Source organism: Drosophila yakuba, chromosome 3L (assembly GCF_016746365.2).
Source record: "Drosophila yakuba strain Tai18E2 chromosome 3L, Prin_Dyak_Tai18E2_2.1, whole genome shotgun sequence".
Classification (NCBI taxonomy): Eukaryota; Metazoa; Arthropoda; class Insecta; order Diptera; family Drosophilidae; genus Drosophila; species Drosophila yakuba.
Genome location: NC_052529.2, coordinates 21,808,686 through 21,823,174, shown reverse-complemented (window position 1 = coordinate 21,823,174; position 14,489 = coordinate 21,808,686). Strand labels below are relative to the sequence as shown.

The 14,489-nt window shown below is 43.1% G+C and overlaps 7 protein-coding genes across 7 annotated transcripts; 3 read left to right on the top strand and 4 right to left on the bottom strand.

The window, feature by feature from the left end:
* Positions 1 to 118: 118 nt before the first annotated feature.
* LOC6539503 (cuticle protein 65) lies at positions 119 to 1,001 on the bottom strand. Its single transcript, XM_002086347.3, has 2 exons — positions 895 to 1,001; positions 119 to 833 (listed from the first exon to the last, which is right to left on the bottom strand). Exons 1-2 carry the CDS (start codon positions 904 to 906, stop codon positions 456 to 458), a joined length of 390 nt encoding a protein of 129 aa, XP_002086383.1. The 5' UTR covers positions 907 to 1,001; the 3' UTR covers positions 119 to 455.
* A 5,931-nt stretch (positions 1,002 to 6,932) lies between these two features.
* LOC6535068 lies at positions 6,933 to 7,506 on the top strand. Its single transcript, XM_002095696.3, has 2 exons — positions 6,933 to 6,982; positions 7,045 to 7,506. The coding sequence occupies exons 1-2, from the start codon at positions 6,971 to 6,973 to the stop codon at positions 7,372 to 7,374; spliced, it is 342 nt and encodes a 113-aa protein (XP_002095732.1). The 5' UTR covers positions 6,933 to 6,970; the 3' UTR covers positions 7,375 to 7,506.
* A 238-nt stretch (positions 7,507 to 7,744) lies between these two features.
* Positions 7,745 to 8,705, bottom strand: LOC6539644 (cuticle protein 12.5). Its single transcript, XM_002086490.4, has 2 exons — positions 8,598 to 8,705; positions 7,745 to 8,532 (listed from the first exon to the last, which is right to left on the bottom strand). The coding sequence occupies exons 1-2, from the start codon at positions 8,607 to 8,609 to the stop codon at positions 8,077 to 8,079; spliced, it is 468 nt and encodes a 155-aa protein (XP_002086526.3). The 5' UTR covers positions 8,610 to 8,705; the 3' UTR covers positions 7,745 to 8,076.
* A 1,113-nt stretch (positions 8,706 to 9,818) lies between these two features.
* Positions 9,819 to 10,233, top strand: LOC26536263. Its single transcript, XM_015189570.2, has 2 exons — positions 9,819 to 9,878; positions 9,935 to 10,233. Exons 1-2 carry the CDS (start codon positions 9,858 to 9,860, stop codon positions 10,139 to 10,141), a joined length of 228 nt encoding a protein of 75 aa, XP_015045056.1. The 5' UTR covers positions 9,819 to 9,857; the 3' UTR covers positions 10,142 to 10,233.
* Positions 10,234 to 10,755: 522 nt separating this feature from the next.
* On the bottom strand, positions 10,756 to 11,387 carry LOC122319446 (cuticle protein LPCP-23-like). Its single transcript, XM_043207010.1, has one exon. It carries the CDS (start codon positions 11,288 to 11,290, stop codon positions 10,877 to 10,879), a length of 414 nt encoding a protein of 137 aa, XP_043062945.1. The 5' UTR covers positions 11,291 to 11,387; the 3' UTR covers positions 10,756 to 10,876.
* A 322-nt stretch (positions 11,388 to 11,709) lies between these two features.
* On the top strand, positions 11,710 to 12,762 carry LOC6539643 (pupal cuticle protein C1B). The gene is made up of 2 exons (XM_002086492.4): positions 11,710 to 12,181; positions 12,248 to 12,762. Exons 1-2 carry the CDS (start codon positions 12,170 to 12,172, stop codon positions 12,623 to 12,625), a joined length of 390 nt encoding a protein of 129 aa, XP_002086528.1. The 5' UTR covers positions 11,710 to 12,169; the 3' UTR covers positions 12,626 to 12,762.
* An 804-nt stretch (positions 12,763 to 13,566) lies between these two features.
* On the bottom strand, positions 13,567 to 14,278 carry LOC6539640 (neuropeptide-like 3). The gene is made up of 2 exons (XM_002086493.4): positions 14,126 to 14,278; positions 13,567 to 14,061 (listed from the first exon to the last, which is right to left on the bottom strand). Exons 1-2 carry the CDS (start codon positions 14,135 to 14,137, stop codon positions 13,720 to 13,722), a joined length of 354 nt encoding a protein of 117 aa, XP_002086529.1. The 5' UTR covers positions 14,138 to 14,278; the 3' UTR covers positions 13,567 to 13,719.
* Between the last annotated feature and the right edge of the window lie 211 nt (positions 14,279 to 14,489).

Below are 14,489 nucleotides of genomic sequence, written 5' to 3'. Positions count from 1 at the left end.
GGTTAATTCATGGATGTTTGAAACCATAATTTCAATCAAACATTTTAAAACTACAATTCATAAATGTAAACAACTCGTAAATAAAAAAAATAATAAAACTTGCAGTGCTGCAATCATATTCGTTAAAAGAGTCATGTATCGTTTATTTACAGAAAGTGTTTAAGCCACAATGCATGGAGTTGCACCATAATAACAAAATCAACGAAACTTGATCCTTCATCAATCTCTCTCGCTCTCGCCGCCTCCCATTAGCTGTCCTTAGTTATCTAGTTGTCTCTGTCTCCAAGTGGGTGTCTGGGTATTGATGATTTTTGTACACAGTTTGTATTTTCGCCTCTGACTACGAAATGCAAATTCAACACTTTGACGGCAGCAAAATGCGAATTATCCGCTGAATGTTCTCACTTCAATCGAGGTCGTCAACAGGGCTGGTATCCTTTCTGACATTCAAATCCTTAGTGCAGGTAGGCTCCGTGTCCGTAGCCGGAGTATCCCAGACCGTAGCTACCGTAACCGCCATAGGATCCGTGGTAGGTGGAGGTGGAGTGCAGTGCAGGCACGGCATGGACCAGAGGAGCGGCGTGCACCAGGGGAGCGGCATGGACCACTGGGATGGCCTTGGTGGCCACCTTGTAGGTGTTGGCATAGGAGGTGGCCACCGGGTGGGCCACAATGGGGGCAGCGTAGCTCTTGATGATCGGGGCGTGCGAGATCACGGCCGGGGCGGCATAAGCTGGAGCCAAGGCAGCTCCGTATCCCAGTCCGTATCCATGGCTGTAGGGCGAGATAACTCCGGCATTGGCCACGGCGCACAGGGCAGATACGAGGACAATCTGTGAAGGGGAATTGCTATGTTTACTCCATATGAGGGGTATCCTTTAATCCTGAACTTACCAGTTTGAACATTTTTCTGGTTTTGTGTTGCTTGGACTTCTTGACCGAAGAGCTGAATGTGTTATGCTTAGACGTCTCGAGTAGCCCTGTTATTTATACTCGCAACATGAGAAATATTCTGACAAATCTTGGCCCAAAGAGCGGCGGAGAGGGAGAGCACACACGCCCCTTTCGACGGCCGAGAGCCGAAGCTTTGTGCATTTGCCGACCAGCAGATCGCGAAAGAGATCAGTCACGCGGCGGCTTTGGCTCCGATTTGAGATTTGAGCCACCGAATCCCCAAGATTTTCATGGAGAACCACCACGGGCACTTACTTCAATTTGTATTTTTTGTCAGCATTTGTCGGCAAGTATTGCTCTAATGGAAACTTTTAGATTTCCATTCATTTCGGCGTGGAAATGAACAATTGTCTTCTGGGGTTTCCAGCTGAGAAAATTCCACTGATAAGTTTGGTTTTGTCTATGAGCTATTTTGCAATTATTCCCGAGATCTAAATTGTCTACTAAGTTACACTTCCTTTAAAAGAGCACATTCTTTTATTGACAATTATTTTTTACACAGAAAGCTTTACATGTTATGAATACAAATAAGTTACTAGTTATGAATAATTAAAGATAGTTGTTAGCCAACTAAATACATTTCATATTTGATTTATTTTCTTCAGATATTTTGTTTCAAACCATAATCAGTTTTCCTAAAGAAAAGCCTATCTGCCTAAATCCTTTCTAAAACCGACAACACGCACTTTATTATCAATCTGCTGACTGACTGACTGCCTGACAGCTCATTAGAGATATAGAGATCCGTAGGTGTGGAAAATGTTGTTCTCCAGATGCAAATGATCAATCGGAGCTGCCTCTACACGCAGCAAATAAACTCAATTGGTCCATGAAAAATTACTCACTTTAATAACTGACAAACACAGAGTGGAGACTGGTGCAGTTGGTCATTTTGGTGGCTGCTGGACGGCAGCTGGTTCGCCTATATTTTGCATGCATTAATATTTAACTGATTTGTTATCGCACACATGGAGTATGCGTAACTTGTGTGGAAGGAGCAGAGTCATTTGGAAACTTGGGTGGAATAAGCGGAGTCAATTGGAAACAGAGGTAAATCATATTTGCCGCATTTCGAACGGCCTGCCAGATTTCCTAATAGCCATGCTTAATTCCTAGACAGCTTTGAAATCATATCACAAGATCAGTCAGAACATGAGGCTCAAACCGAATTGCAAACTGCTTGTTTTAGGCCTTGAACCGCTGTTTTTAATCGAGGAATTGTTAAAAATCGAAATTCTCCCAGCGTGAACAAATACCGTGTTAAAGTTTATGAATCATAAATCAATAAACAATTACAATGGCGACAATTCTTCGACTCTGCGACCCTGGGCATCGTTGCTGATTGGACCCCAAATGGACAATCTGCATATCAACGGGGCTTAGAGCAAGTCAAAAGAGCAAAGTCTAAAACTAAGCCGAACCCTTCACCAAAGCTAACACCTCGTGATTTCGACCCGTGGCGATATGCAAATGCTAACCAAATTGTCGCATAAATCTCAATTGAAGGCGGCTTGATTGACACCAAACAGGATGCCAAATTGCGTGGTTATCTATCGATCCGCAGCCACAAAACCAAAAAACCAAATATGCCACCCACTCGGTGGTTTTGGTTCATTTTGTTGGTGCTGGTTCCGATTGCAGCTGACCACCAAACTCTGGCGGCCTGTAATTGCATTTTAATGGCCTCCCAATTGCATTCTGTTTGTCTGCTAGCCATTGAGCAACGTCCATCCAATGCATGCATTCGATTTGATTCAGATTCGCATATTCCAAGCGACGCCCAAAATACTTTGATTGCTAACAAATCATTCAAAAGTCGAAATTAAAAGCCGTAAATTTTCCAACTCAACTCGTTTCTCAACTCAATATTTTTTCCTCTCGTAATTTATGCGAATTTTCTGGGTAAATAGTCGGACCTGAAATTTGTGTGCCGCATTCTGGCTAAGGAAATTTCCCAAGTCTGGAGTTTCTGGGGGTCAGGAGTTCGCAAATGGAGCAGAGGTGATTAGTTCGGCTTACAGGCATTTGATGTGACCGCAAAGAGTTATTATTTAATTTGTTATAGTTTTACATAATTGTCGGTTGGGTGGAGGCCAATTTGCATAGCTGACTCCCATCTGCGGATCGCTGGCTGTGACTCGAGTGTGGCCAATTAAGTATTAAGTATACCACATGTTGGACGCCACTCGGTCAAGGCCGTGCTTACCCCAGCCTTTGTCACAATGTCGTGCACATTACAATGTGTACAGCAAAGTCCGACCATTACTTGTTTTATAATGATTAATACCAAGAGGAACAACGACAACAGCCAAGTGCGAAACTGTAACAATGGCTGGCAAAAATTGTATATGTGTATACCTAATTGCCCTGGAAACCCCTCAGAAATAAGTTTAAGTGCTGGACTAAGCCTTTCTGTATTTATTTTTAATTATTTTACAAGTATAAATACTTACCAAGACACTGCTGCGAGCTTCAAACTAAATAGAAACCAACCAATTTCAGAAAGTACTACCATTCATTTTTTATACAAATCTCCAAAATCAAAGCATGTATAACAAATTTTCCAGAATAAGTGCAGTTTCTTTACATTCCGAAAATCGTTACGTAGCAAGACTATTACGAGTATTTTAGTTTTTAATGGGTCTGAAATATCATTCCGTGATTATTTTTCTAGGGTACCAATCAACGCTTGGTTTTTCCACCTTCAATAAAGCAAATGTCAGGCAGACACCGCTGTGAAAAGCTCTAGAAAAACACACTGAGCAACGTGGATCGGAGTTTTCATTTATGGAATTAAACTGAACTAAGGTGGACTAACCCCATCCTTCCCCTTTTTCCACCCTTCCTCGGCTACTGTTTTATGTCAGAGCTGTTTTACCTTCGACTTCGCCTCGAGGTTGGGCCAACAATTATCATTTGCAAAGTTGGTTTCATTTTGCTTTGAAGTTCTTTTTGTACGGGGACATGGCGCAATGTGGCTCATGGCACGTAAAGCGTTTGTTTTTGTAGCTAATTTTGTTGTTTTGATCAGCCTGCCGCATGCTATAACTATTTTGGTCACAGATCATTTGACAGCTTCACTGAGTGTTCGCTTTCTGGCTGCCAATGCAAATAGACCGAAATCTGCTTCATAATTAAGTAGTTAAATCGGAGTCGTGTCTCCATTTGCACCAGTTGCACCATAACAACTGAAAGAGCACAACACACCGAACAACTCACGCCCCTTTTGACGCTCGTAAATTAATTTTGTGTGTCGCCAAATTGTATGCAAATCGTTTGACTCCCAGTTGCGGAGATTTATGCGAGGGGCTGTCCGAAATAATTCGTTACTCGATTAGTGCTTTTTAATTGAATTTTGTTTTCGTGTGGGTGCGCACTGCGCATTCCCTTTTTTGCCAAGTTTTTACTCCCATTGTTCTACAAATCCAGGTTCTAATACATCTAATTTGACTTTCACTTTTTGCTGCCACTTATTGCTGTGCGATCTTAGATTGTTCTAGAGCAATTCGGTGACTTGTGTAGTTACTCACCCTGAACTTGTGCTGAAATCAAATTACTGGGCGATATCCAATCATGATTGCACACCTGTGAGGGCAGTATCTGTATCTAAGTTAGAGGTGGCAGTTTAATAATCACGAATCTTTCCCAAAAGATTGTCTTGGCGCCCGAGCAGGAATTATCAGGAATAGGGTCCAGTTCAGGCGAATTCGTACGGTTTCGGGTTTCCTATCTCCAGTCTTTAATTTGTACAATATTGTTACATAAAGTCAAATTGAATACTCTTCTTCTTCCAGTTCATAATTGTGAACTCGATATAAATTTTGCATCCCTAGGTCGCGCTCTATGAACTACCAATCTGCTGATCAAGTTCACTCTGCTTTGGTTTTCTCACAAGCATAAAGCAACAATAAACTGAGAACACCATAAACGATAAAAAGTCAATTAGACTTAATGATAGCCACAGCTAAAACATTAAATTCATGTACGTAAATTATATAGAAAAAACAAAATATCCACATGAAAACAACACCAAAACGAATTCGATTCGAGAACAACAACGCCAGACAAACGAACTGCGCTGAAATCTACTTCAAAAACTCTGTGTAATCGAGGAAGTTGTTGGCGCTCTAGTGTTTGGTAAGCTGCAACCGGCAAAAAGTTGCTTGTGCGTCTAGTTTTGTATAATTCAGTCATTAAAATTAATAAGACAATGCAGATCACACGCCCCACAAAAACACGCTGACAGAAAATCCCCAAGGCGGCGCAAGAACTGGCTTAGCCAGCCATTTCCCAAACGTTTTGGCCTGGAGGCGGATGTGGCCATTACAAATCTAATTACATGGCGTATGAGCGATTTTCAATGCTGTTTTTAGCCAGGCCAAGCTGAGTCGCACCGATAACGAGCAGATAAGGCCAGCTCAGAGTGTTGCTACTTTGCACCAATGCACCAATAATTACAACAAATATCTCAGACTGGGCATTGAATACTACAGCTAATTAAGTTGCATGTTTCATGCTGACAACCCAAAAGATACAGATACAAATGCAGTTGAGTTCGAGTTAAATTCGGGCCAGTCCCAGTGGACACAGTCAACTTCTATTAGCCAGACTATTAAAAACTCTTGTTCATTTGTCAAAATTCCAATTACTTGGAGATTGTTTATGGAATTGTTTTGGAAATGTGGATTACCTGAAGCTAAAGTTCTTCTCTTCCTAATAGGATTAGGCCACAAGTGTTTACCAACTAGGTACGAATTAAAGGCATTAAATAAATTGATTAAAGTATTTGTTGGTACTTTGGCCTGTTCTAATTGGATGTAAGAAATTCCGTTCGTCTTGCTTTTGGCATAGTCACATATATGGTTAATTGATTGCCTCAGTGCAGTCATGGGTTAAACAAAAGACAAAGCTTCTTTAAGTTACGAAAAGCTTAAAACTAAGCTCCACATTAAGATGACAGCTTAAAAGTATACAACTATATTTCAAGAAGATACAACATTTTTCACGTATGACCATAGAATTGGTCTCAAAGCCGTAGCCACTATGTAGCTATTTTAACATATTTATATGTTTCTTGCTTTTTATTTCTGCAGCTAGAAATATTACACCCGGCGGTAAGTGCCAGTCAAAGATTTGTGCCAACTAGTGCTAAACGAACCAGTGATTTACACTACAAGCTGGCTGGACCACAATGTTTGCGGGCACAGAGACCAAAGTGAACCGAATCCAGTAACAATGGCATTCTGCAGTAGCAGTAGCTGTGCCAACAATAAGAGCAACTTGGCCAATGATTATATCGTTTCGGGGCCTGTCAGCGTCTTGTTATGTATCTCGCTTCTGAAAAAGCCCATTGTGGGTTTCTTTTTTTATATTTCTGCCTCGGTTTTTCTTCTTAATTAAATTAGAGTCAAGGTCACCGCAAATGGGCTGGGAATCTTGGCGTGTATGGTTAATTATAAGCAAAGTTAGCGAAAGTATAGGCCATATTCAAGCGACATATGGTGTTTGGCGTACGATTTGCGTTGGTGGCACCCAAAAATAGTCGGGAAAATTCAGTCAAGGAAAAAAACTGTTTGGCTGTTGGTTATGCTAATGGCGTATGGCTGGAACGCTGTCCCACATCTGCGTGGCAGTCAAGTAGAAGAAATAACCAGGAGTTGGGAGTGATTTAATGGGTGTGGGTGCTGCAACAGGTATCACTGGTGGGTGGCTTGTTTTTTTGCCTATTTCGGCTTTCAGCTACAGTTTTAGCCTCGCCGCGTCCAAAGCCGCTCGCTCAGTTACGCCCAAATGGGTCACTAATGAGCCATCTGGGTCTGGGAATTGGCTTGAGGAAAAACGCAAAAAACACAACCATGGCAAAAACAAAAAAAACACGACACACAAAATTTAGATGATGGCTCGATTGTTTGTGCCAATTCTAACGTAAAGAAGCCAATTCCCTTGGTCGGGGTTGTATAAAACCCGAGTGGCTTCTTCAACTGCCAAACATTGTTGCAGAGTTTCCCCAGCGAAGATGTTCAAAGTTGTGAGTTTCCTTTAAATCACATATCATTAGGTAGTGACTACAGCATCATCTATTCTTCCCAGGTGTTCCTTTTGTGCGGAGTGTTCGCTGTCCTGATCCAGGCTCGCCCCAGCTACTTGCCCAGCTATGAGCACGTGGAATTCGCACCCAGTGTGCTGGGATACGAGAGTTACGCCCTTCCAGCCGCCGTGTCTCACCAGAGTTCCACGGTGGTGCACGAGAAACGTCCCTACTGGCGCCCCGTTGTGGATCACACGCCCATCCTGAAGGCAGCCTATGCTCCAACTACTTCGATCTCGTATGCTCCACTTGGATACGCTGGCAGCAGTGCGGGATGGTACGAGCCGGGAATTTGGGGAGGAGCCAGTTACCCCAGCATTTACCTGAAGTAGAACAACGAAATAGGAAACGTCTTTCCCCAGAAAATCTCATTTTTGGATATGCGTAACATATTACCTCGTCTGTTTTGCAATTTTTAATTATACCAAATATGCGGCAAATAAACTTTCACACAAGGTAATCTACTTCACACATTCTAGTATTGCTTATACTAATTACAGTGAAATGAATTTGGAATATATATAGCCATGTAGAAAAACTCTAGTTCTTGTCGCAAGGTAAGTATGCATAATGAATGTGGGAGTAATTACTTCAGTCTGTATCTTCGAAATTTTAATAACGCTATGGGACTAGATCACTAGTAAATTTTATTATATTTATTTTATACCTTAATTCTAAAATCATTATTAAAACTCGTATTCATTCACTGGGATAATGATAAAATCTTTATTCAATACAGCTTTGGTAAATGCAAAAAGTTTTTTTGTTCTGCATAGATAACATTTTTAATGAAGTATTGTGTTTCAAATGAACTCAATTCAGTTTTTAAAACATTCAGATATGTAGAATATGTTTGTTTAATGCTGCACTTTTAAGATCGATTCTTTGTAAATATTTGAATTGTTTTTAAGATCCCCATATTTGTGATAAACACACAGTAACTGTTTGGTATTCACATTTAATTTATTCTTTTTTCAATTTCGGTTTTTTCCAACTAATAAGGCACACTTCAAACTCTTTCGATCCGCGCCACATTACCAGGCGCCAGCGGCGTAGGTCAGGGGGGCGTGGTGCAGCAGGGGGGCGGGTGCGGCGTAGGAGAGGGGCGCGGAGTAGGCCACGGGTGCGGAATAGGTCAGAGGAGCGGCGTACGAGGAGTAGGCCACCGGGGCCGAGTAGGCCAGAGGAGCGGAGTAGGCGACGGGAGCCACGGTCTTCACAATGGGAGCGGCGGCCAACACGGGAGCGGAGTGGACAGCGGTGGTCTTGACCACGGGGGCGACCACATCCTCCACAACGGGGGTGCTGTGCACCTGGGTCAGGCTCTGGTGGGACACGGCGGTGGGCACGCTCTTCACCACGGATCCTACTTTGGCCAGAACGGGCTCCTGGACGACGGTGGTGGTGGCGGGAGCGCCGTAGACCAGAGGAGATCCAGCCAGGTGACTGGGTTTGGCAGCGGCCACGGCCAAAAGAGCAGCGAGAACGAACTGAAAAAGGTTTTAAGAGTTGGTAATCCAAAGCACTCCTATATAGGGATCCATTCGGTCCTTACCAGTTTGAACATTTTGGTGTGGAGTTGGCTTCTTCGACTGGTGTCGCTGGATAGGGAGACAGACTTCGAATGTGTTGAGCTGAGGGACTGTCAACGTCTTTTATACATGAACTTCACATTTTACACACACACGCACTTCGCCGGCTTTTGTCCATTGAGGCGGATACAATAAGCCATAAGTCGAACGTGCCTGAACGGATTCTGGCCGCTTGTCCCGGGTCTTGGCCATAAACCAGATTATTATTCGTGGCCAATTTCTGTTCGACTCACCTTCTCCTCCGAGCTCCCCTTTCCCACTCGTTACTTCACTTATTTTCGGCCTCGCACTTGTTTGCCATACCCACTCTTGATTTCATTTCACAACTCGAAGCTCATTAGTCGCACGTACTTACCTGAAGATCGATTTCTGGTGAGGAGGGAGAACCAAGGGCCGAGATTACTTCTAATTGCGAGCCAATCGGAATCGCTTCCGACCCAATTTCCAAGGCCGATTGTATTATGACATAAAGACACTTTCGCTTGACTTAGTGGCTTTTACTTAAATTCCATGAATAAACTATGGTTTTTTGCTAGGAAAAGTGTTAATTCTAAGAGACTTGACTAAAAAAATAGATTCTGGCTATAGGGACCATTTCCTTATAAAGCAAATCTTGCAATTGCAATCCGCACTCGGGCAATATGGATGTCTTCCTGACTTTTTATACCCGTTACTCTTAGAGTAAAATGGTATACTAGATTCGTTGAAAAGAACGCAGAAGGAAGCGTTTCCGACCATATAAAGTATATATATTCTTGATCAGGATGAATAGCCGAGACGATTTGGCCAAGTCCGTCTGTCCTTATGAACGCTGAGATCTCAGGAACTACAAAAGGAGGAAAATTGAGATTAACCATACAGGCTCCAGGGACATCAACGCAGCGAAAGTTGCCGATTAATGTTGCCACGCCCACTCAAACGCCCACAAACCGCCCAAAACAGCCAAGCTCACACTTTTTTCTGATTTTTGACTACGTTGGGTGCAGTTTATAAAAGAACACATACTTTTGTTGACCACCTTTAAACAAAATCTGGCCCTTAACGTGTAGTTTTTCTCCAAGAAAACGCTGTCTGTGTTTATTTTTCTATTCCGAAAAATTGTGAGTGCACCTGTTCATCCAGAACACTCGTCCCGAGAATTGAACAGAATTTGGTATATAAATGCGTAAAACTTTGATAATGCACCAGTTATAGCATTTGACCATCCTTTGCTAACACCACAAATGGATTTCCTATTGAAAGCGGTAAGAGAACATCGAAAACATTTCTAAAAATCCAATGAAAATTGATTTCTGTCTAGATATTGGTTTTCCTCTTTCTGTACCTCCACTGCACCAATGGACATGTGTATGGCCGCCACGAAAGAGTCAGAAGGGACTTAAACATGACAGGGGAGGAACAGGGATTCCGTGGAGTACTATCTATGATTTTGAAGCCGCTTGCTTCTTTTGCTGATAAGGTAAAGGATAGTCCCCTGGTTTTACACTACCGCAAACCCTTTAATTGATATATTGTTCTCACTTTAAAACAAGTGATTTAAAATGTGTTTTAACCTATTTTATTAAATAGTTTAAACCATAGAGGTGCATACATGTTATTCGGGTACAGTGACTTTCAGAAATGTCCTTGATATTGGCTAATGATTCGTCGAGTTCACTGCCCGGCAATGTCAGCAATTTCCAAACAGCGGGATACCCATGCTGTCACCCAAGTAATTTTCACACACATTTGTGGGTGTCCCGGCACATGGATGTCCAATATTTACCCATGACACAGGTGCAACAGGAAGTAAGTAGATACGTGACACAGGGCATTGAACCAGGACACTTTTAGTACACCAAGCGAGTTAAGACCAAGTCCCCACGCGCCGCAAAATGTGAAAAAAGTCTAAATTTACGTCAAAGTGTCAACATTTTGCCTAACATTTTAAGTTCCAGGGCAAAGTAACTGAGCAGCGACATTTCTTAAATATTTTTTCAGAACGTTGACTTCTATGAATAGAAAAATCCTTTAGATAGATTTGGTGATTATAATAGTAACTTGTTACTGTCATCTGTTTGGACTCTTTAGGAACTACAAGAAGATTAATGACGTGGAGGGAGAAGAAAACAACTTGCACGATTTCAAAGCAAAACATTTATTTATTTAAATTCGTATCACAAACCGTCCAGCGATGCACACGCATCCTGGTCACCTGTCAGTAGTTGGAGCTATCGGATTGGGAGTGGGCCGGGCCATGGATTTACCACACACCAGTGGCGGTGTAGGTCAGCGGCGAGGAGGCGGCCACTTGGGCGTAGGATGTGGCCAGAACGGGAGCGGCGGCGGCGTAGGAAGTGTGGACAACGGGAGCAGCGGCATAGGAGGTGTGAACCACTGGGGCGGCAGCAGCATAGCTGACCACCGGAGTGGACTTTACCACCGGAGCAACGACGTCCTCAACAACATGCGCGTGGCTGTGCACCACCGACTGGCTCTGGTGGCTCACGGCGGTGGGCACGCTCTTGACCACGGCTCCCACCTTGGCCAGAACGGGCTCCTGGACGATGGTCGTTGCTGCTGGGGCAGCGTAGACCAGCGGGGAGGACTCCAACAGGTGACCGGGACGGGCAGCGGCTACGGCGAGCAGAGCAGACAATACCACCAGCTTGAACATTTTGGAAATGGACTAGGTCTGTATTGACTGATTACGATTAGGAGTGATCGGTTTGAGTTTCTTGCGAGAACTGTTGCCGTTTGTCGGGCTGCATCTATCTTTTTATACAGCAGCCACTTGGCTTTGACCTTCTGGCTCACAAAAGTGCGTCACAATTCGGCCCCAAAATTCAATCATACCCGTATCAGATTCTGGCCGACGATCAATAAGCAATTAGCGTCGGCGGACGGCTCAGCAGAGACAAGCGAACTACTTGTTTGGGTACTCGGAAATGTAGTACACGGAGAAATATTATTAGTATTTGGAATAGGGCCTGCATTTATTGAACCTTATGGTAAATAGTAAATAATATTAAAAATATTTTATTTAATTGCTTCTTTAATGTCTTTATTTACTCAAGAGTTTAAACATTTTAAATTAAATATAAGCGCCTCAAAAGAGTGGGTCCTATATGTCTTCTGTGTAACATTGATCCGAATCACTGCCATTAGCCCCTCGACTGCCATTAGAGACTGGGATTCCTCGGCGACTGCATTACTTGCACTTTGTGGCGTGAGTCAGGGTCAACTTGCAGTGCGTGAGCTTCGGGTTGTGTGCGCATGGGTCTGGGATTTTGGGTCTCAAAGTGACCAATTGCAAGTCTCATGTTTTATTGTGCCGGCGAGGGGAGAATTATACAACTCACTTGGGTTTGACTGCCCTCTGCTCTGCTCGTAAATGTTTTAATTAAACCACTCTTTTTCGCTTTGCAGCCGCATCGCGGCTACGATGAACATAACTTTTAACCATATATAAGGCGGCAATTGCGGTTGTCAAATTATCAGTCAACTTGTACGCTTCAGCAGCACAACACAGACCAAGAACCAAAAATCCTTAAACATGTTCAAATTGGTAAGTTTAATAATAAATTTATGATATCATATCATCCTCTAAAACTATTCTTTTATAATTGTACAGGTGGTGTTGTCTGCTCTCCTCGCCGTAGCTGTCGCTCGTCCCGGTCATCTTTATGAGTCTCCTCTGGTTTATGCCGCTCCAGCTGCCACAACCGTTGTCCAGGAGCACTCTCTGGCTAAAGTGGGTTCTGTCGTAAGCAGCATTCCCACATCGGTGTCCCACCAGAGCCAGTCGGTGGTCCACAGCCATTCGCATGTTGTGGAGGACATCGTGGCCCCGGTGGTGAAGTCCACTCCGGTGGTGAGCTATGCTGCAGCTGCTCCAGTGGTGCACACCGCCTATGCTGCTGCTCCCGTTGTCCACACCAGCTATGCTGCCCCGGTGGTGCACACCTCCTATGCCGCCGCATCTCCAGTTGTCTACAACTCCAGCTGGTAATCGGAAAACTTCACCTTTGGGGGCTCATTGCAGCGATCTGGACGGTTAGAAAATAGCGATTCCTATTGTACATAATTGAGTTTAATTGCGAGTAAATGTGATTGTTAAAAAATGGATATTTGTTTTGCTTGGAAAAGGGTATCTAGCAGTTCCTTCGATAATCTTTATTTTTGTATTAGCAAAAATGAAGGGCCTGACTCGACTATCTGGGTTTAAAGAGTTAATAATATTTTAGCCGGAAATAATAGTTTATATAAAAATGCTTGAATTAGTTGACATTTTGATACTTGCTACTCGTAGAAGAAAGAGGTATACTAATTTCGTTTAAACAGGTAGTAGAAGCGTTTTCAACCTATAAAGAATACACATTTTGTAACCAGGATCAACAGCGGTGTATAAAAAGTTTGCAATTTCTCGTTCCTACTTTCACTAGCTGAATACCGTGTATCTAATTGTCAAGGAAATCGACTACGACATTCCCTCTTGTTTATACTTAATTTACAATAAGCTTCAGTAAATAAAGATACAGAATACTCGTCCAAAATCCAAAAGTAATTTCTTTTGTCAAGCTTACTAGCTTAATGAACTACTCTCAAACTAGTGGGCAAATCTAACAAAATGTATTATATCTGTATTGCTCAATATTTTAAGAAATATTATTTTAAGCAAATATTTTGGAATTTTTAAACTTGAAGCAAACAAATGGAATTTCATTTAATAGTTAACTTTAACTTGTTTTAAGCGTTTAAGTTGATCTAAAATTAAAAAGTTATATGAATGTTAACTAGATAAATTTTGATAGACAAAAGCTACATACAATTCGAGCTAAAAGTTTTTATTTAGTTGAGTTGAATTGTCCGTCCCCATTAGACAATCTGGGTCATCAAACATCCAGTTGCTGGTAGCTTAGAGAATTTTTCCATCAAGAAACACCACAGGAATACTTTGAGCATGAAACATGGATTTATTTACATCAGTCGAAATGTGAAAGAAGAAGAACAAAACAGCAGGGTAGAGAGTTTAAACATGGAATCTGGGTGAGGTTAAGTCAAAGTTGCTAGCCCACGCAATGCCATCCAGGACATCCCCCAAATTTACCAGGAGGGAGCCCAACCATGGCCAGCCCAACCATGTCCGGCCCACGGAGACGAGAGCAGGGTCGTGTGGAGGGCAGGAGCCGCATAGGTCTTGATGATGGGAGCGGCATAGGTCTTCACCACAGGAGCCACAATCGGCTGGATGATGTGGGCCGAGCTGTGCACCTGGCTGATGCTCTGGTGGGAGACGGCACTGGGAACAGTCTTGATGATGGCGCCCACCTTGGCCAGAGCCGGTTCGTGGATGATGGCAGGGGCGGCATAGCTGTGAAGCAGCGGACCAGCCTCCAGGTAACCCGGACGGGCAGCCACGACGGCGAGCAGAGCGAAGAACACCACCTTTTTGGGGGAGATTATTGCCTTAGGTCCACAATTATTTGATTTAGCCATAAGGGTGACTCACCAACTTGTACATTTTGCTAATCCTTGCGATCCTGGTGCGCTAGCTATTGGCTGAACTACTGAACTGTTGGTCTGTGTTGACGCCTCGTCGATTTGTGTGGTTAGCTCCAAATCTGCAGCAGCTTTTATAGTGCCCAAAAACCCGAGCAGAGCCCATGTGCAACCGAATCTTAAAATGCAGAAAATACAATAATAATAACTTTCATGCTCTTTTTTGCCATTTGCTATTTTCCTTCTTCAAGCATCGTTAAGAAAAGCTGAAAAATAACGCCAACGGGGAGTTTGCCGAGTTTGCATGTGCAGCAGCTGATTCGCTCTGTCTTCGGCCAGCTTTTTGGCCAGAAAACCCGGGTCCACCTCCCCTT